General features: G+C 41.8%; 1 protein-coding gene across 1 annotated transcript in view; it reads left to right on the top strand.

The window, feature by feature from the left end:
- Positions 1–21112, top strand: part of BRCA2 (BRCA2 DNA repair associated) — a 28038-nt gene extending 6926 nt beyond the window's left edge. Inside the window, exons 11-27 of the mRNA XM_053456367.1 lie at positions 146–4516; positions 5181–5279; positions 5381–5447; positions 6387–6712; positions 7672–7862; positions 8229–8416; positions 8706–8876; positions 14969–15326; positions 15725–15880; positions 16230–16374; positions 16903–17024; positions 17407–17602; positions 18266–18432; positions 18508–18646; positions 19206–19462; positions 20100–20243; positions 20496–21112. Of these exons, the coding sequence (XP_053312342.1) occupies positions 146–4516; positions 5181–5279; positions 5381–5447; positions 6387–6712; positions 7672–7862; positions 8229–8416; positions 8706–8876; positions 14969–15326; positions 15725–15880; positions 16230–16374; positions 16903–17024; positions 17407–17602; positions 18266–18432; positions 18508–18646; positions 19206–19462; positions 20100–20243; positions 20496–21041 (7643 nt within the window). The 3' untranslated portion in view covers positions 21042–21112. The remainder of the gene's footprint in view (positions 1–145; positions 4517–5180; positions 5280–5380; positions 5448–6386; positions 6713–7671; positions 7863–8228; positions 8417–8705; positions 8877–14968; positions 15327–15724; positions 15881–16229; positions 16375–16902; positions 17025–17406; positions 17603–18265; positions 18433–18507; positions 18647–19205; positions 19463–20099; positions 20244–20495) is intronic.
- The last annotated feature ends 275 nt before the right edge of the window (positions 21113–21387 follow it).

The raw sequence follows: 21387 nt of genomic DNA, 5'->3' as shown, positions 1-21387 counted from the left end.
TTTTTTATCTACTTTTTTAATTTCCAAAACAAACTGAAACCTGCTCCCACCTCCTTTATCCATTAACGTTTTCTAATCATTAGCTTAATAGGTTTAAAAACATTTACGTATGGTATCACTCAATTTGTTTTCTTTTATTCTACAGAGGAATTTAATTTACCTGTACATGACCAGCAACGGAATGGTGTGAAGGAAGAGAATAGGGAGGATTTGAGCTGTAATTCCTTACGTTTTCAAGAAATTGTGAGCCATTCTGAGATGGAAACAAACAGCCGATATCCATCAGATATAAAAAGAAAGGCATTAGCCACAGCCGATCTTCTATCTAGGAAACCTGTACTGCTTGAGACGCTCGATGGGCAGCAGGAGGAAAATCACGCTGTACAGCAATGTTCAGTGCAACGTAATGATTTACTCCACAGGCAAACCGAACAAAACAAAATTAACTTAACGCTAACTTGTAACGTGGCTGAAGACCCGGTCGCTGAACTAAAAACGGAAGCGTTTACTTGCCTATCACCATTGTCTGGAAAACTTGCTTGTAATCAACAAGTAGAAGATTTGCCAAAGGCCAGCGAGGCCCATTCCTTCCAGGAGAGCAAGTCTGTTTGGAGACAAAACTCGAGAAGTAAATGTGTCCCTTTTCACAACCACTCTGAGAATCCTACCAGCAAGACCAAAGATTCGTCTGCAAATGCTATAAATGTACAAAGTCACATAGATCAACTGTGTGCTTCTAAGCAAAAAGAAGTAAGAAGAGATGTAAGTATGTCCAATAACCAGCACTCAGAAAATACAATCTCTACGCATTCTAGTTCAGTCTCTGACGATCAAAGTTTAATGCAGCCAACTACAACTGTCAATAAATTGATCAGGACTGATATTTTTAGTGGTAATACAGAAAGTCTAAAAATGGATTTTCAAGGCTTTAAAACGGCATCAAATAAAAAAATACAGATTTCAGAGAAAAGCCTCAAGAAAGGTGAGATTTTGTTTAAAGAAATTGAAGGTCTGTGTCCTGTGATTGATGTTGCGCATGGATCCGATAAGGCTAAAGACTCTTTGGAGATGACAACCGGTCTTGATGTTCCTGCTTCAATAGTGAATTTAAATGGATTCAGAACGGCATCTAATAAAGAAATAAATGTCTCTGAAAATACATTTGCCAAAGGCAGACTCGTGTTTAAAGAGATTGAAGAAATGAGCAGCGAAATGCCTGGGAGGACTAAGGATTTCACAGAAAACGTGTTTGATGTGTTCCCCAAGCCTGCATCAAACAATCACAATGCTTCTACAATTACATGTAGCGTGGAGACTGGAATCTCTGACCGCGCAGGCAATATCCCATCCGAGGGAATAAAATTGCATCAGAATAAAGGGTATGCGGCAGAAACAAACTTAAATGAGTTTAGAATAAACAAGCAGTCTTCTTTAATAGGTGTTCTGGAGAACGAAAATAGGATCAAGTCTGAAAAGGCTGATTGTGGTCAGTCTGTTCAGATGTCCAAAACATCTTCGTTTTGTGACCCTCAAAACTTTCCTCCAGGGGCAAGGAACAAAAATTCGAAAGATATTTCCGCTAACGTTTTCTCACCGGCCAAGGATGTTTTGACCGAAAGCCAGACGGCTGAAGTCAATGAACTTTCTTCTATACTAGAAAATGCAGACAGCCAATACGAGTTTACACAGTGTAGGAAAGTAAATCCGCTTCCGATAATTCCTGATCACGGGCAAAGTTTACCTGAATCTACGAGTGAATCTCAGAATTTTAACTCTGAAATCTGGAATGATGTGGATTTTAATGATAGCTTTGCAGGCGGAGGAGGAAATCTTGAAGATGTTGAAGCGCATAGTAACTGTGAAATTATCCAAAATGACAAAAGTACTTGTGAAAGCAAAAACATTTTGAAACCTTCACTAGCAGATTTGAATGTTACAAGTGATGAAAGAACATGCAAAGGATTTAGTTTAGCTAGTGGCAAATCGGTCAATATTACCAATGAGGCCTTGTTGAAATCTGTAGGTTTCTTTGGTGACTTAGAAGATGGTGGGTTATGTAATGTCGCTGTAAAAGATGGCTGTAAAGGAAGCGCAGGTGACGATGACCAGTCTACTTCTAAAGACGTAAGTAATGTGAACCGTGATTGCATGATCCCTGACCTAACGAGCCATGGCTCAGAACCTTCTCGGATTTGCGATGATGCTTCTCTGTTGGCTACGCTCGTTACGGAAGAACCTGCTAACCGATGTAAACCAAAGATGGAGGAACAAGTAAAGTTGCCCTCGTTTTTAAGTGAACTTGATAAAAATATGGGTGCCACAGCTAAAACTACAGAATGGGATAACAGTGCGTTACTTAACGGACGGCAAGCGAATGACGAGGAATTGAGTCATCCGGATATCTCCGTTGTGGTTAACAGAGGTTTTCAAACAGCCAGTGGGAAAAAAATCACTTTTTCTCAATCATCTCTAGAAAGAGTAAGGAGTATATTTGCTGAGGATGACGTAGACACTTTCAGAATTCAACATAATGAAAACAATTTAACGAGTGCCCCGAAGTCTGCTGATGCAGGTAGCTGTTCTGATGATAGACGGATGGAACTGGAACGCAGAGAGGGAGGAAGATCGGTTTCAAATGAAAATGATAAAGGTTTTGTAGTGGGATTTTGCACTGCAGGTGGCAAAAAAGTCACGGTTTCTAAAGATTCTCTAGCCAAAGTTTCTAAGCTGTTTGAGGAGCAGGACCACCTTTATGAGGGAATGAACACCTCAAAGTTGGCTCAGAACAGACCATGCACTGTTGTGAATAGCGGACCATGTACGAAGGACACTGGCAGGTTCACGGAAGGAGCGAACGCTGCTGAAGTTCCAGGTCTTGCTGAAATACCAGCAACAAGCTTTGTAGACATTCATTGTAAAAGCGAGTATGTCCTGTCTTCAAAACAAAACACAGATGACTTTCTAAAACATGACCCTTTATCTTCCAGTGAGAACAGCAAACTATCGTCCCCGTCACCAACATTTCATGGCGGATTTACCACAGGAAAGGGCAAAATTATTAATATTAATAAGGCAGCATTACTTAAAGCCAAGAATGTGTTTAATGACATAGCGGACCTAGAGGTTGATGCGGGTGACCCTTCACATCTACTGAATGTTTCTTACGGAAAAGATATTAAGGATAGTGTTTGTAGTTTTACTAACAACCAAAGTGTAGAAACCAAAATGCGGGATAATGGCCTATGCCATAAAGCAAACGATCAGCAAAATTCCCAGAGGAAGAGTGAATCTGTGAGCGCACAGACTAGTTACATGTCCCCGCTCTCCACATTCACTACAGCAAGTGGAAAGATGGTCACATTCTCTCATGATTCTCTCCAGAAGGCAAAGCGGATGTTTTTGGAAACAAATGATAGTGGATTTGTGCCGGATACTGAATGTAAACCACCCAAGGTGACGAGCTGTGATCATATAGGTGTTTCAAAAAGCCCAAGCCAGGGTGATGCACTGCTGTCCCGAGTATCTGCAAACCGGTCAAAGGTAGATAAAAGCAATCAGGATCCAGGAATTTCAACCGATTACCCGTGTGTAGAAGAAACCGCAGAACTCCATGTTCACTCTAATAATGGTCAACCGAAAGAGGTCAAAGATGAATGTTTCTACCAGCAAGGTGTCTCGATACCCAAGATGCCATGTTTTAGTACAGCGAATGGTAGATCCATAGAGCTGTCAGAGGAGGCTTTGAGGAAAGCCAAGGGAATCTTTTCCGAAGCTAGTAAAGAACAGTCACTACATCAAAGAGAAGGTCATAGTCCCTCTTGTAACAAAGGTATTGAGGCGTCCACAAGGGAATGCTCACAAAAATCAATCCAAGGCGACCTGGGAACAGCAAAGGAAGCATCAAAAGGCACACATCGTGGCAACATCAACACTGTTCAAAATTCTTTTGGGTTTAGCACCGCAAGTGGAAAGATCGTGTCTGTTTCTGACGCCGCTCTCCGCAAAGTGAAGGATATGTTACAGGAATTTGATGATATTGGAAACCTTATGGATGCGGACACGCTTTTGGGAAAGCCTTTCCCAAGTGAAGGATCTACATCAGCTATGAACAAGCCTGAGGAAATCGTCCTGTTAGATAATAATCTCAACTGGCAAAATAATAAACCCAACCTTTCACTGTGTGACAACGCCAACACACGGCCTCTTTCTAAAGTCCATGAAAGCCCATACCCGACTTCCATCCCTGGTCAGCATTCCACACCCTCTGACGGTAATACGAACGAAGCCCATGTTACTGGAATACCAAAGAGGTCAAGACCCGATAGATGTTTTGCTGCATCCCACACACCAGAGAATGATTTTGAGTTGGAGGCCGCTGAAAGTGCAAAAGCTTTCATGGATGATGAAGACTTAATGGCTCCAGAGCTCAGATCCGACGATGTGTTTCCAAATTCCAACAAGACGGCTATTGTGAGAGTTGGGAAAAGACTAAGAACAGATGATGGTGGTACACGCGGTAAGTGATTTTTGTTCACTTTTCTGTTTTGTAATAAAGGCATTTTAAATCCATTTATTTATGGTTGATTGTACGCTTCACCTGTTCTGCAGCATTTATCATTCCAATTAAACAAACTGAATTGTTTTAAGCTAACATGAGTTTTAGATGCACAAATCAATGTATTCTTTATATTTTGCTGCCTATAATAAACAATATGAGCTCATACATGATATCTGATCAGTAAATCATTTTAAGGGGAGCTTGTCTGCAATTTTCTTTCAGGGACCAGTGAAGGAAACTAAATGTGCTGGTTTTTGCTTTTTTACATTCCAAACAATGTCCGTCAGACGGCTGCTTTGTAGCGCTAGTCCTTTAGAACCAGCGGGGATCTGTCTGTATATTAAACGTGACCGTTGTTTTGCAAAACAGTAAAGCAGTAAGGGAATAGTCAACTCAGTCATGTACGTCAGTTCCAAGGCTGCGGAGATAAAGTATGTTTGTACAGAACTTCGGAAGGACACTAACACTCGAAGGCATTCAAGGAGATTTGGGCAACCCTGACAATTTTTAACCTGTGGGCATGTGCCCCTAGGTATTTTTCATTGATCTAACTGTGTTTTGTACATGATACGGAACGTTTACAGCAAGCAGGCATCATCCATGTAAATGATTTCTCTTACAGGAGAGCCTCCAATCAAAAGGCAGCTTTTACCAGAGTTTGACAGAGCAACTGCGAAGCAACCCAATCCTAACCTAAAGCCGTTGACAAGCTCTCCAGACGGTACTTCCTATCTCTTCTTGTATAAAAAAAAAAATATTTTCGTTAAAAGTGACAGTAATGGAAACTATTTTATCATGGGAATGGCTTTATTTCTTTTTTAGGTACAGTAAAGGATCGGAGAAAGCCTTTATACAGCACATTAAAGCCCTTAACCTGCAACCCTTCAAGGTAAAAATAAGCTTTCCACTCAATCGTCACACAACTGAGGGCAAGCAGGGATTGTTTGACGTTACTCAATGACAAGTGAATTCACTGAGCATTCCCTCAAATACTATCTTGTCCGGACACTATCTTATGTACACATATGTGTGTGTGTGTGTGTATGTATGTGTATGTATGTATGTATATATATGTATATATGTATGTATATATGTATGTATATATGTATGTATATATATATATATGTATGTATATATGTATGTATGTATGTATATATATATGTATATATGTATGTATGTATGTATATATATATGTATGTATGTATGTATGTATATGTATATATATATGTATGTATGTATGTATATATGTATGTATATATATGTATGTATATGTATATATATATGTATGTATGTATGTATGTATATATATATATATGTATGTATATATATATATATATATGTATGTATATATATATATATATATGTATGTATATTTTTTTTTTAAATAAATTGCGGTATCTGGGATAAAACAGAAATTCAAATTATTTGTGAATTTGGCAATGAGGCAATGAATAAGACCATCTTGACCAAGCTTTCTCAAAGACAACATACTTGTCTTTCTTGAAAATATCTGTCTAAATTCAGACACTATTGAAATTCTTTACCTTTGCCCTCTGACTCCACTGCGCTGTATTTTGAGGCTGCGTGGTGTTTTCTAATATTTACAGTATGTACACTTTATGACGATAAAAATGTGGCAATAAAAACAATGTGATCCTCTTAATTGGCATTGAATCCGCTTCAGATGTACCAAATTAGTATTTGGGCAGGAATCACACGTAATTTATTCCTGTACTGTTGGAGCATTCTGTTTGAGTTTGTTGTCTTTTATACACCATTATATCAGTGTCACTGAGAATATTGTTTTTCTTTTGTATTTCCAATGTAGTTATTTAAAAGGAGCACAACATAAGGTATCTCCTAAATTTACAGAACCAAGGCAGTTTTGTTCTAAATCAAATATTTTCCAACATGCTCCCGTTGTCAAATCGATGAATAGCTCATCTGATGGAACAAGTCAAACAAGCAACTCCACCACTGACAGTATGCCAGCTTTCACAAGATCCTCAAAAACATTTGTACCTCCGTTTAAGAAGCCGTGTCCCCAGCGACCCCACTCCGATGGTCTGAGTAATACGAGAACAGACTGCGCAACTCAAGAACGCAACGTCAAACCAGATCCACCTGTTTCTGAAGAACCGAGCTGTGATGCAGGTATTTCCCCGAAATCCCTTAAACTTTTTATGATGTGATGATTACTTGCATGCAGAGTATAAAGGATGTTACTTTGAATGTGTTATTCACTGTGGTTCTTGTACTTAAGCTGCAGTGTAAGGTCCCCGAAGAGTACATCTGGAGAGGTAGCACTATCCTGACTACCCGAGACTTGTGAATAGCAAGCTATTGATTCCAAAAGGGAGCTCAGTACTAACCAAAATAGTGCTTGAGATGAAATGGTCCACACATAAAGAAATACTAACTTACATAGAGAATTCAGACACTGAAAAATAAAGAACTCCTAAAAAATATTTATTTCAATCACTTAAAATGGTGGATGCAGTTCCTATTGTCTAATATTGAACCTTCTTCCTGCAGTCTAACTTCCCTGTCCATCAGTATTCAATCACATATCTTTCATCATAATGTTGGGATCAAACTAGTGACAGCTTGTAGCTAGAATTTTAAGAGTATAAAATACAATGCTGTATGGAGTAAATGTAGGTTCCAACTGACACTCAGCATTCTGTTCAATAAACTGCCTTTATCTGCGGACCTGGAGGCTGCCATTGCCATGTGAAACACCACACTTAGCCAGTTCTTTGTGGCAAGGCAAATTGAGTCTGTTCATCCATTGACCTTCATTAGTCAGAGTGTCCGACTGGGTGATAATGGTTGAGCCGTTCTATTGTTTTACCCACAGGCAATATAATGAGCCACCATTGGTGGTGTTCCTCTTTTAATAAAGAAAAAGACGTTTCCATATTACAGTGAGATGAGGCTTTCTAGAAACCTTTAACAAGTTCCCTGGGTTAGTGTTGTATGTGTAGACGTGTTGTATGTGTAGACGTGTCGATGTGCTGCCACCAGGATGAGCCATGGCTGTGAAATATCTGGAATATTATTCCCATTAATGTGTTCTAATAATGTGTCGTCATCTTCTTTGTTTGTGAAAGATTTGTTGAATTTGGTATCCACTCTTCGCTGTGCTAGAGACATGCAGGAAATGCGACTTCGCAAAAAACAAAGACAAAAGATCAAACCACAACCAGGCTCCATGTATCTTCTTAAAACATCTTCAGCCGCCAGGATTCCACTTCTATCTGCAGTTTATAACAAGCGGCCAACCAAATATTCAAAGGAACAGGTATGATTTATGCGCTCAGCTGCTTTCCTTACAATGGCCGGTAACACTGATTCCCAAGTGGAGGCAAGCACTGCCTGCCTCGCTTATCTCCTTTATTCACCTAAAATGTGCAGAAACACTGCTTGATTAGTTTGCTGGTAGCTGCCCCCTATGCTTTCTCCACTATCATATTAATAACAGTAATAACACTCCTGATTTTGTCTGATTTGTTACTTATTCCTCTTTTCTGTTTTTATAAAACGTATACATTTAATACAAGCTTATATATAAAGCAGAAGCTTCTAAGTAATTCTCTAATTCCACCCTTAATAACAGTTATCCTGCATGTTAAGGTTATTCTGTTTATTCTCTGTTTTTTCTCTCCAGTTATACATGTTTGGCGTCGTTTATACAAATCTTGGAATCGACAGCGAGAATGCAGCCTCGTTTAGGTTTCACTGCCCGGTTTATTTCACAAAAGGCCGCCTTCTGTGTGAAAATGGAGTGCAGATAGCGGACGGAGGGTGGCTTATACCCGCTGACAACTTACAGGCTGGAAAAGAGGAGATCTACAGGTAATGGCACGTGCACCAATCTCATGGCTTCTTACATATACTGAGTGACGCGGATCACAGAATGAGAAAGTTTAGGTATTCTCATACATCCTAATTCTATATATTCTTTTATTATTGAATTGTGTCTGCCAGTCTGTATGTCCATGCAGTCCCACCGGTATTGTAATTTTGCCTCTGCTTAAATAATTAAATAGATGTTCCTGAAACTTTTTTTTGGTATTTTGGTGCAGTTTCTTTCCATAATCTGTTTTCAGAATTGTTTTACTAATAAGTCCCTATATCTCCACAGAGCGCTGTGTGATACCCCCGGTGTGGATCCTAAACTCATTTCTCCCGAATGGGTCTATAATCACTATCGTTGGATTGTCTGGAAACTCGCTGCTTTAGAAGTAAAGTTTCCAGAGTACTTTGCTAGCAGATGCCTTACACCGGAAAGAGTGCTTTTACAGCTGAAGTACAGGTCAGTAGCAGAGACTACGCCACCAAGTAACTGCAAACTGTGTTTATAGAGTACGGGTCAGTAGCAGAGACTACGCCACCAAGTAACTATATACTGTGTTTATAGAGGTTTTTTATTAAAACATAAACACAAGGTACTGAAATTCCTCACCGCCACCATCCAAATTTTCTTTCTTTTACCTTTTTAAAAATTGTGATGATCAGTGACAGATCATTATTGACCATTCGTTATTACCAACTCATTGCTATACAGTGTGTCTGGTTACATGTTCTAATCACATCAGGCAGTTGCATGTAGGGCTGCAACAACTAATCGATAAAATCAATAATAATCGATAATGAAATTCGTTGCCAACGAATTTCATTATCGATTAGTTGAATCGATTATTATCTATTATAAAATGAGGGTTTTTTCAGAGCAAACGCTCTGAAAAACACCCCTCATTATATAATAGTTTAGTCTGACTCACAGCAGCAGCTCCTACTTACCAGTCCCTCCCTGTAAATCACTGTGACAACTGGCCCCGCCCCCTTCCTTCTCCCAGAAGGCCAGAACCACATGGCTGTGACATCATCTAACTGTAAGTATAAAATTAATATTTGGGCTACTGAAAGTCAGGGGAGGTGGGGGTTAATTTAGGGGCAGTTATGGTTAATGGGGTGTTTAGGGTTAATTTAGGGGCAGTTATAGTTAATGGGGTGTTCAGGGGCAGCTATGGTTAATGGGGTGTTTAGGGGCAGTTATGGTTAATAGGGTGTTTAGGGTTAATTTAGGGGCAGCTATGGTTAATGGGGTGTTTATGGTTAATTTAGGAGCAGCTGTGGTTAATGGGGTGTTTGGGGTTAATTTGAGGCAGTTGTGTGTTTAGGGTTAATTTAGGGGCTGTTGTGGTTGACAGGGTCTTTAGGGTTAATTTAGGGGATGCTGTGGTTAATGAGGTGTTTAGGGTTAATTTAGGGTAGTTGTTTTGATGGGGTATTTAGAGTTAATTTAGGGGTAGTTATGGTTAATGGGGTGTTTAGGGTTAATTTAATGATGAGGACTGAGGGTTAATTTAATAAAGTTAACTTAAGGTGCAGTTAGAGATAAAGGGGGGCAGACTAAAGGGAATCTAAATCCTGGGGGCAGTGAAGAGTAACCCAGTACTTATTTATAAAAGTATGGTGTCAGTGTGCTGTGAACAGGTCTGTGACTCTATGAGGGGACTATGAGATATCTGGGGGGTATAAGGCATATCTGGGGAAGACAGAGTGACATATCTGGGGGTATAAGGCATATACAGTATATAAGGCATATGTGGGGAGGGCAGTGTGGCATGTCTGGGGAGGACGGAGTGGTGTATCAGGGTGTATAAGGCATATCTGGGGCCACAGTGGCATATCTGGGGGTAGAGTGGAGTGGTATATATGGGGAGGGCAGCGTGGCATGTCTGGGGAGGATGGAGTGGTGTATCAGGGGGTATAAGGCGTATCAGGCACAGTGGCATATGTGGGGGTCGAGTGGCATATGTGGGAGGCAGCGTGGAGTGGCATATGTGGGAGGCAGCGTGGAGTGGCATATGTGGGAGGCAGCGTGGAGTGGCATATGTGGGAGGCAGCGTGGAGTGGCATATGTGGGAGGCAGCGTGGAGTGGCATATGTGGGAGGCAGCGTGGAGTGGCATATGTGGGAGGCAGCGTGGAGTGGTATATGTGGGAGGCAGCGTGGAGTGGTATATGTGGGAGGCAGCGTGGAGTGGTATATGTGGGAGGCAGCGTGGAGTGGTATATGTGGGAGGCAGCGTGGAGTGGTATATGTGGGAGGCAGCGTGGAGTGGTATATGTGGGAGGCAGCCTGGAGCGGCATATGTGGGAGGCAGCGTGGAGCGGTATATGTGGGAGGCAGCGTGGAATGGCATATGTGGGAGGCAGCGTGGAATGGCATATGTGGGAGGCAGCGTGGAGTGGTATATGTGGGAGGCAGCGTGGAGTGGTATATGTGGGAGGCAGCGTGGAGTGGCATATGTGGGAGGCAGCGTGGAGTGGCATATGTGGGAGGCAGCGTTGAGTGGCATATGTGGGAGGCAGCGTGGAGTGGTATATGTGGGAGGTGGTGTGGTATATGTGGGAGGCAGCGTGGAGTGCTGTGGTAGGCAGCGTGGCATATGTGGGGGGGGCAGCATGGCATGTCTGGGGGGCAGCATGGCATGTCTGGGAGGCAGCGTGGCAAGCCTGGGCTCAAATGTGCATAAATTGGGGGGGCTGGTTGGGAAATAAAGACAAGAAATGCATTTTATCAAAGTTTTTTTTATTCTGCTGTTTGTATTTAACATCATTTGTTTATTAAATTATTTTAAATAAATGAAAAATTGACATTCATTTTTTTTTATCCGATTAATCGATTAATCGACAAAATAATCGGCCAACTAATCGATTATGAAAATAATCGTTAGTTGCAGCCCTAGTTGCATGGTGATGACGTAGAGTATGTCCACAAAGTTTTATTACATCACCAGACCTTTCCATGGTGTTACTGGATATTGTTTTATTCCATGACCTACATGGAGTTAGAGTACATCTGGGTTTTATGGATAGTTGTAGTTGGCAAATCATCCCCTACCTCTTTGCACATCTAAGGTGTGATGTGTTTGGTTTCATTTGTCATACATATTTTGGAGGCAGATCAAGTAGAAAACTATGATGATTAAAACTGAAACCGTGGTTTGTTCATTTTTGTTTTAAGTCTTAAATTAGTGTTAAGTTTCTCTGGTTAATGGGACATTTTGGTTAATAAACCATATATTGTTTAAACGCTTCTGGTATATCTGTGATTTAAAACAGTTGACATGTAAAAACCTGCATATGAAATAGAAATACGCTTCTGCAGTTGACTTCAAACCCTATGACACTCAACCAATATCATGCTTGTGGTCCACTGTACCTGGGAGCGCACCTCATTTAGCAAAGACTCCTGTGGCACTTATAAATTATATGTAACGCAGTTTGTTAGATAAACATCTTTCAGAGACACATTTTTATTACCTAAGCCCTTGGAGGCGACGATTTTTCACACTTCATCTCAGAAAGGGCAGCGAAATCTAGTTGTGTTCTTTTGATTGATTTAGAGAAGACACACGCTTGTGACGTTCCTCTGTGTTATCAGAGTTGCTTGTAGCATCGAAAGTCTCCATAAAATAAATGTTTCCAATTCTGGTTTTGTTAGAGGATGTTAAAGAACCTATTTCTTTTTTTTATGATCCTTGTAAATATTGAGCCTTTTGGGTAGTAAAAGCTAGGTACTTGTTTCCATAGCTAGGGGCTAGTAGACTGAAAGAGCATTTCATTATAAGTGACCAGCAATACATTAAAGGGATAATATCTTTACAAGAATGTTATACACTTACCCGTTTAATTTGGCTTTACAATAAGTAGTTTTTAATGCCATTTAATTTACATTATTTTATGTACATGGCATTGTGCTGTCATTTTGGAATATAGATGGGCAGGCTCAGACTGGCATACCGGGCAAATGGCTGGTGGCCACAGGCCAACAGTGTCCCATACTCGCCCGATCTGCCACTCCAGCTGCAGATTGGGTGCTGCAATGTGAAGCCGTCGGCTGGAAATGTGTGGCAGCTTGTTACGAGAACATAAAACCACAATGTGCGGCGGTGGCCATACTTGCATCATTGGGTGTCTGCTGGCCTTAAGGTGCCAGAGCCACCACTTCGTCATCTCCACTCCGGCTCTGTACAGGGACATTAACATCCCCTCCAACATGAAAGCAATTCCAAGTACATCTGATCTGATATTTGCTGTACATATTTCCCTATGGCATTTTACAGTAGATACTTTGAAATGTGTCAATGTGCTAAAAGCATGTTTTGTGCCTGCTGTCCCCAGGTTCACAAAAAAACTGAATTATTATTATGACCTTGTATTACGTGCCAGCAAATTACACAGCACTGTGCTATTTAAATAGGGTGGTTAACACACGCATAACAAAAATACATTAATACATACAGATACATCAGGGGTTTAGAACCCTGCCTGTGAGATTGCGATCTAGCCTTATGGTACTTTTACACAAGGTTCCTGGCTGGAATGGTGGGCTCCTGAGAGCCCTGCTTGTGAGCTTACGTATGGGTGATTGAAACAAAAGGAAGGGTGAAAAGGGAGTAGTAGCTCTCTTGTGGCAGTGATCGAGACGCAAAAGAGGATGTATAAATAAAATGTACAGAGGAGTAGGTGGTTGCGGGGCAGCAGGGTTGGTTAGTGCTTGGTTTTCAGTGAGGGTTTGTGATGTTTCGGGAAAGCTACAAGAGAAAAAGGAGATGTTTGAGGCAAAAGGGGGAGGGGCTATGTCTGTGGGAGGCCAGATGGGGAGGAGCTATGGCTGTGGGAGGCCAGATGGGGAGGAGCTATGGCTGTGGGAGGCCAGATGGGGAGGGGATCAGGAGGGAAGGTGCATTTGAAAGTGTAAACAACATTCATATACTATGTCATATACAGGAAAACATGCATAATAAGGCAAAACATTAACCCCTTGATGACAATTGAAGTGCCATGCATATCATGGGTTTAAACGGGTTTAGAAAGCGATCAAGGCATTCATCAACACTGAACACTGCTGCAGGGGCCCTGTGTGACCAGGATGTTTCAGGAAAGCTACGAGAGAGGAAAATAATGTTCAAGTACATAACGGGCACGAGGTTGGGATAAAGACAAGTAACCCTCTGTCCATCAGCGATATGTGAAGCGCTGTCCGGTGAGGGGCACAGCCCGGTTCGTGCAGGCGTCACCACAAGCGCTAGAATTTTAAAGCCAAGTAACTGAATTACATGATGTGAAATAGCTGTACAGAAGGTTGTATAGAAGGTACAGAAAAAAAAATACAACGGGAAATGAAACAAAGGAATAGACGTGCAAATGGGCCAAAAACATTTCAGACAAATTTTTCGGTTTCTTTTTGGCATACAAATTTGGTTCCCTGCCTGTTCATTTTGGTTGGAAATTCGGTGGGCATGTGTTGCCCGGTTCCCACATTCAGTCTCTCACACTGTCACTCACTTTTCATTCTTTTTCACTCTCATTTTAGTTCAGTCTCTCTCACCCTCTCCTAAATGTTTCCATACCTTCTCTGACGACCCCTTCCGCTTCTGCCGACCGCATCTTCTATCTTTTCTCTTCTCTTTTCTGTCTTCAATCCTTAACCTGGAATCTTTTTCTTCGTCCGCATCTCCGCAGACATAACCCAATCAAAGGATCGCGGAGGACGTCATCACAGCACCGCCGTTTTGGTGGAAGTTGCTAGGTTATGTCTGCGGAGATGTGGAAGACAATAGAAGATACCAGATTAAGGATTAAAGATTGAAGAGAAGGTAGAAAAAGATGTGGAAGTGGTCGGCAGAGAAGATCGGGAACCATTTGGAGAGATAGAAGGTGGGAGAGAATGTTAAGACATTTGTAAGTGAAGAAACAAACTTCTGCCTGTGCATTCTGGGATTACTCTGTGATCGCACCGACATATTAGTCAAATACGAAAAAAGGTACATAAGAGATAAAAACTAACATGCAGATTATATGATACAAAATGTCATAATTGTGGCAAATCGGGTCACTTGCATATCACTCAAGACTCCTGATGAATAAGAGATTAGGCAAATTGACAATTTACACGATAAATACCGCTGTCAGTAAAAGCCGCACAGAACTGGCAACTGCTGTAAGGGCCAAAAGTCATCACGACCAAGCTTTTAGGGAATTGTTCAGTGTTATTTAATGGGAATGAAGCCAGGAAACATGTTTATACAACACACTGCCATCGAGAAAAAGCAAGCCCCAGAAGGTACCTTCATAATGTGGTTGATGGAGAGGGGGGTTTGATGTGATGGGAGACAAAGTAACTAATGTTCTTGGTTGTGGTGGCATGGTCCAAAGTAATGCAGCAAACCATAACAATTGCGCTATCCACCTCACAGGGCTCCGTGTAACTTCCAGCAGGTTTGCTAAGGTTTCTGCCCGCGGCGGACTGAAGATTAGTCACGGTTTCCATTTGTAATCAGTGTTGGATTATAATGTCACACATTACACACATTTTTTCCCCCCAACCCAGATATGATGTCGAAATTGATAAAAGTCAACGATCAGCCATCAGAAAAATAATGGAGAAAGATGACTCCCCAGCCAAAACACTTGTGCTTTGCGTATCTCGAATAATTTCCATGGGAACTAGCTTACCCAATCAGTCCGGCAGTAAAACTGAAGCTGGAGATTCCAAGCGAGTGTCTGCGATGATTGAGGTGACGGATGGCTGGTACGGTATTAAGGCTCTTCTAGACCCTGCCCTCACGGCGCTGTTACAGAAAGGGCGGCTTTTTACCGGACAGAAGATCATTACTCACGGTGCGGAACTTGTTGGTTCGGATGAGGCTTGCACGCCTCTGGAAGCTCCCGACTCCATTATGTTGAAGGTAAACATTGATACCAGAGAATAGAATTGGCTCAATTATCAATAAGTGCGTCCCTCTAATAAGTGATGTTTTTTGTGAGTCAAGATATTCATAGAACAAATCCCATCAAGATCTCAGGAGGTGGGGTTTTGGTCCCCCCCCCAACTGATGTAAATCTTTTGACTCTCTTGAAATTTGTGTTGCGTTTTCAGTTCTTTCCATCCCTTGTGTATTTTTTTTAACATTGCATAGGTGTGCTAGTGTGCCATCTGTAGACATTCGTACCAGAGTTTCAATAGCCCTTACACATTGGGTAGTAAACGTTTAAATGTACAAAGAAGTATATTCTTTCAGGATAAGTGCTAAAATAAACTTGTAACATGTTACAAAACCTTTTCATTGTTCTCATTTGACGGCAGCTTGCTGCCAACAGCACCCGTCCTGCCGTCTGGCACACGAGACTTGGTTACTTTCGAGATCCAAGACCTTTTTGTTTACGTCTGTCCTCGCTGTTCAGTGAAGGTGGCATCGCAGGTTGCGTTGATGTAGTCATTCAAAGAATATATCCTATCCAGGTACGTGCTGCTTTTTTCATTGGAAATGTTTTCACACGTGATCTGTATGTGAAATGATAAATAATGAGGCTTGGAAATTGCTGCAAGTACTTATCTTTAAACAAGGTTATGTGATATTGAGTATGTGTATTGAGTATGCGCTTCGCTCTGCATTAACCACTGTGATGACACAGAGTTAATTTTCGTGAATGAAATGAATTATGGTAACAACTGCAACAGAGACAGTCCCTATTCACATATAGGAAACTAATGTTTTGTCTGCACAGAAGAGCAGTCTGGGGCACTAATGTTCAAAGAGGAATTCAAATGGGTTTAAATACCACATTTGTTTTTTATTTTTTCATTTCAGTATATGGAAAAAATGCCAAGTGGTTTGTATGTGTTCCGCAACGAGCGAGCAGAGGAGAGGCAAGCAGAAAGGCACTCTGCAAATCAACAGAAAAACCTGGAAGCGCTGTTTGCAAAGATTCAAACGGAGTTTGAACGGCAGGAAGGTCTGTGGTTTTTGTTCACATAACCTGTAATAGAGGGCAGTCAAAAACTAAAACGCGTTGCTGCTGTTAAGGTTTAGAAACATAAGCAAGTTTCATGAATTGCAAATGATTCTTAGCAGCTGCTTCTCCGGAGGTTTTTCTGTAAAGTTTGGGATGATATTTTCCAGTAAATTCTAGTAATGAGGTTAACCTAAAACAAGACTTTACTGAGTGCAAGAAATGGTTTTATCATCCATATTACACTACGTTATGTTGAGCGGTGAAGTCCAGCCCCGTTGGATCTAATGCAAAGACAGTGACTGTCACCGAGATGCCCATAAATTCCTTCATAGATAGTATGGGGCGGTTGCCATGGAATTTTACACAATCCCGTTTGACCTGGTGGTGAACTTAGTTTCATCCCCGTTCAGCGAATGTTCAAGCTCTTTGGTTCCATTTCATCTCCTGGGGAACTCGGGCCGAGGACTAAAACAAAAATGGATCAGGTCCAATGATATTGTGTTGTGTTTTCATTGTGATTTTGTTTAGTGTCCAAATCTAAAGGAAAAGGACGCAGACAATCTCTAAGCAGACAGCAAATGTGTGCTCTCCAAGACGGAGCTGAGATTTACGAAGCGATACAGAGTGAGGCTGATCCCGGCTACCTCGAGGTAAGGAGAATATTTACCAGTAAAGCCCTCTCTTCCAGGGTGTGAGACTCAGTATTGCCTCATTCCATGTGTGATACGGGTGTCCCTTAGTCTCATCCTGGAGCTGACACTGTCCGATTAATGGCACTTGATAATTTCCTATATCTATTCACCTAAAAAAGATTTTGTACACACCCCTTAAAATGCTATTTTAAGCATAAAACTTTTTTAACCAGACTAGAACGACGCACGCAGTTTTATGACGTAACCTCCAGGTTTTGCTTGACAGAAACCGCTGCAGTGTATTGCCTGCTTTCTACCCCTTTGCGTCTTTCCAGCACGGAACTTGGCCAATATATGTGCCTCAGTGGGAATAATAAACCTGTTTTATCTCTTTTCACAGAACTGCCTGAGTAACGAGCAGCGGAGAGCCCTGAATCATCACAGGCAGGCTTTAAATGACAAGAAACAAGCGCAGATTCAGGCTGAATTCAGGAAAGCCATTGAGTCCAGTGAAGAGCGCGGCTGCGCAGGAAGAGATGTGACCGCGGTGCTGAAAATACGTGTTGCGGATTACAAGGAACAAGACTGTGACACAGGTCAGGTCCAGGCCAGATATGTCATAACGCAATACAGATGCAGGCAGTTTTAACCTTGATCTTTGGCAGGGAGCTCATTAGCAACCCCAGCAGGGTCTGTACTTCCCTACCTTTACTTCAAAGGGTTAATGGTTTCCTGAATATCCCTATTTTCTTCTACCCCTTTCATGTTATAATTTTATATGAGGGCCATCAACGTATAATTTAATAGATTTCTTTGTAATTGATATTTATGGTTTTCCTAATCTTCACTGACTGCGATACAAATAACGTTTGGTTATGTGAAGGAGAAACAAAATGTTTCCAGAGGTCTGCATTTAAACGCCTCTTTAAACACACAATGATTAGTTTCAATAGGAAATCCATTGTAGCGTTTTCTAGCTGTTGACCTGGTGAATAACTCTTCATTGGCCTTTCTTATTTCCTCTGCTCGATCTCTTGTTCTCTCCCGTGTCGCATAACAAGGTGCCAATCTGGCTTTGCATGTCTGTCAAGCTATGTACGAGTAGACGGCTTTATTCATTTCATCGGCTCTACTATAATCCCAGACAGTCTGACATTTCTAGAGTTGCGCAACCTAAGGGGTTAGAATTGCTCTCTAGTTTCTGCAGCGATTGGATGCACCAGCGACCGTTACTCATTATTGTGCTTTTATTTCCCCAGCATACACACTGAACATATGGCGCCCTTTAGCTGATGTACTTTCCCTTCTAAAAGAAGGGAGTCGATTCAGAATGTATAATATGGCCACATCTCTGTCGAAGAGCAAGTGTGAAGCCTCTGATGTGCAGTTAACAGCTACAAAGAAAACCCGTTTTCAGCAGCTGCCGGTAAGCGATCGCCGGGGATGGCGGAAGGTGTGTTGTGCCCCCCGAATCCTGACTCATGAGTCTTTCTTCTTGAAGTGTTCGCAGGGCAGCTTGGCAAAGGTTTTCACTCCAAGGGAAGCAACTGCGTTCGGCACATTCTTGGAGCCATGTTTTAAAGCACCATATGGAGAGGTCGATGTGGTGGGATTAGTAATATTTACATGCAAGAAGACAGGTAACATTCTGTGCCCTTTAGGGTTTCATTGTCACATTTTATGTTGATAATTAGTGCTGCCCTTACTGGCTTATATTTAACATCATAAATCACATTATTGGCTAGATTCTTAGTTGATGAGATGTATCATGCAGGTATGTAGATGTTTGCTGGATTTTTTTTTGAGAAAAAATAGGTTCTTGGGGGGGGTTTTACGCGCTTCAGCACCCTGCAGCCTCACGAGTGTGCGTGGCCTACCGCTTCGTTTCTGAGCTGCTGTTCCACTTCACAATAATAGAACTTACAGTGAACCAGGGCAGACATTTCATGAACTGACTAGTGGCAAACGTGGCATCCTATCCATCACAACGTTTAAAGTCACTGAGCTCTTCAGTATGGCCCATTCCACTGCCAATGTTTGTCTATGGAGATGGCTGCCTATGTGCTTGATTTTATACCCCTTTGAGTGTGGCTGAGGTGCTTTAGTCATGGGCAGTAATCTTTTTAGCTTCCTACTACTCATCAGGGACCAGAACAGCCTGTAATCTACCAGTAAAATAAAAAATAACTTTTCTTTCAGGTGCTGCTCCCATCGTGTATTTATCTGACGAAAGCCATAATCTACTGGCAGTGAAGTTTTGGACGGCTCTGGACCAGCTCGCTCTTGAAGAGCTTACTAAGCCATGTACCCTAATTGCTGCAGCGAATCTCCGCTGGAGATCTGAATGCATATCTAGGGTACCCACCGTATATGCCGGGGACTTGTCTGTCATTTCTTCAAATCCCAAAGAACTGCATTTGCAAAAGGCAATTCAGAAACTTAAACATTCTATACAGGTAAAAATCATACATTTTTCAACAAGGTTTGGGGGTCTAAGGTATAATTGTCACCCATGCCATAATATAATGCCTAAACCTCAAGCAATCTAGAGCTGCAGACAGCCTAGCATTCCTCCCGTGCAGCCGGCTGTGTGACTGCTCTGCGTTCAATCTAATATTGGTGATCTGTTTTTCATAAAATGTCTTATTTTGTTTCCGTATACTAAGATTCCGGATCATTTTATCATGAAACCACGTTTATGCGAATGTCCGATGCGTCTGACTCCTTACTGTCCTGTCTGTTAAGACGGCAGACTGGAGAGCCCTAGCTTGTATTTCTTGCCTGTCACAAGTTTACGGCCCAGCCCCACTAGATGTGAGTTACTTTAAATGCCAACTTGCTGGCATAAGTTTTATGTTTGGGTAAGCTGGAGACAAGGTCAGTAGTGAGGGGACTTTGCTCTAATGAATTCTGGATTTTTTCCAGTTGAAAACTGGTATAAAATCTTGTATCTAATACCCCCTTATTTTAGGGCACTTAATAAATGGGTGCATACTATTTACATTTCAAAAAGTGTTACCGGCGTGTAATAAGAAAAGTGTTTTTGTTTTTTACATTTTATTTTATTCCTAACATGCTTTATTTCCTTCGCAGCACATTGGAGATCTGTGCGATGAGGCTGTAAGAAAGCTGATGGCTCTTCAGCAGTTGGAGAGTCTCCCGGAGAAAAAGCCTCCAGCAGACCGCATTCTGGAGCCGCACACCCCTGGCGGGAAGCAAGGCGCTGCGCCTCGTCTGGTAAGTGCTCTTTAATTTGCTATTTTGCAAACAAAAGTACGGAAAACAGCTTAGTGCTATAGATCTTAGGCCACGGACCATGCTCTGTTATCAACATGTTTAAGTACAACTGTTTTCAGCAGAAAGGCGAGATAGGCTTGGGTTAGTAATAGGTCAGATTGTTTAATTATAAAACTAAAGAGGTATCAGCCCTCACTGCAGACTCTTAAATATCATATATCACTCCTGTTATAAAATTCTGTTTGTTTGTAGACGCCTGCGCCTATTGCCACAATAACAGAAGGTTCTATATGTACACCAAAGGTGAAGACATCCGATTCTGGACATGCTGATGAACTCGATCTGAAGACTTGCAAGAAGATGAAAGGTTTAGATTTCCTCAGTCGGATTCCCTCCCCTCCCCCTCTGACTCCAGTCCGGCCTTTTGTTTCCCCCTCTTTACAGAAGGCATTTCGGCCCCCGCGGAGCTGCAGCGCTGAGAAACGCAAGACAGAAATAAACGCTCCCAGAACGCCAAGGAGTAGTAAAAGCATTACGAGCGCAGAAGGTGGGTTTGTGGCCGACGAAGAGCTTGCCATGATAAATACACAAGCATTTGTTTTGCCTCTTGAAAAACGAAACACTCAGCGGGAGACTAACAGCGTGAATTTAAATGATTCCCCGAAGCCTAAATTAGAAGAAGAGGTTGCTGACGCGTTACTTAACCACAGTCCTACGCCTGATGATCTTGGTAAAATAAATGACAGCAGCGCATTACCCCAAAAGAAACTACTGCAAAGGAAAAGAAAGCGAAAATAGACACTTACAGTTTAAAGAAGTTTAAAGACATTTAAAGCAGTGGAAAATGTATATGTTGTCAATAAAAGAAAATGTAAATATGTAACACAAGTGGATGTGTGATATTTCAAAATTCTGTTTCCAGCTTAAAATGCCCGATAAATAATATACCGTATTGGCTCGAATATAGGCCGCACTTTTTTCCCCCACTTTAAGACTTTAAAGTGGGGGTGCGGCCTATATTCGGGGTCTAGCGCCTGACGCCCGGGACATGCAGTCCCGGGCGCCGGGCAGGCAGCGGGGTTAGGATACAGATCCCCCGCAGCGGTGCAGGGGACCTGTATCCTACTCCCCGATACGCTCAGAC

The sequence above is a fragment of the Spea bombifrons genome, chromosome 2 (genome assembly GCF_027358695.1).
Source record: "Spea bombifrons isolate aSpeBom1 chromosome 2, aSpeBom1.2.pri, whole genome shotgun sequence".
Classification (NCBI taxonomy): Eukaryota; Metazoa; Chordata; class Amphibia; order Anura; family Pelobatidae; genus Spea; species Spea bombifrons.
The sequence above is the reverse complement of the archived record's forward strand: the minus strand, read 5'-3'. Positions and strand labels throughout refer to the sequence as shown.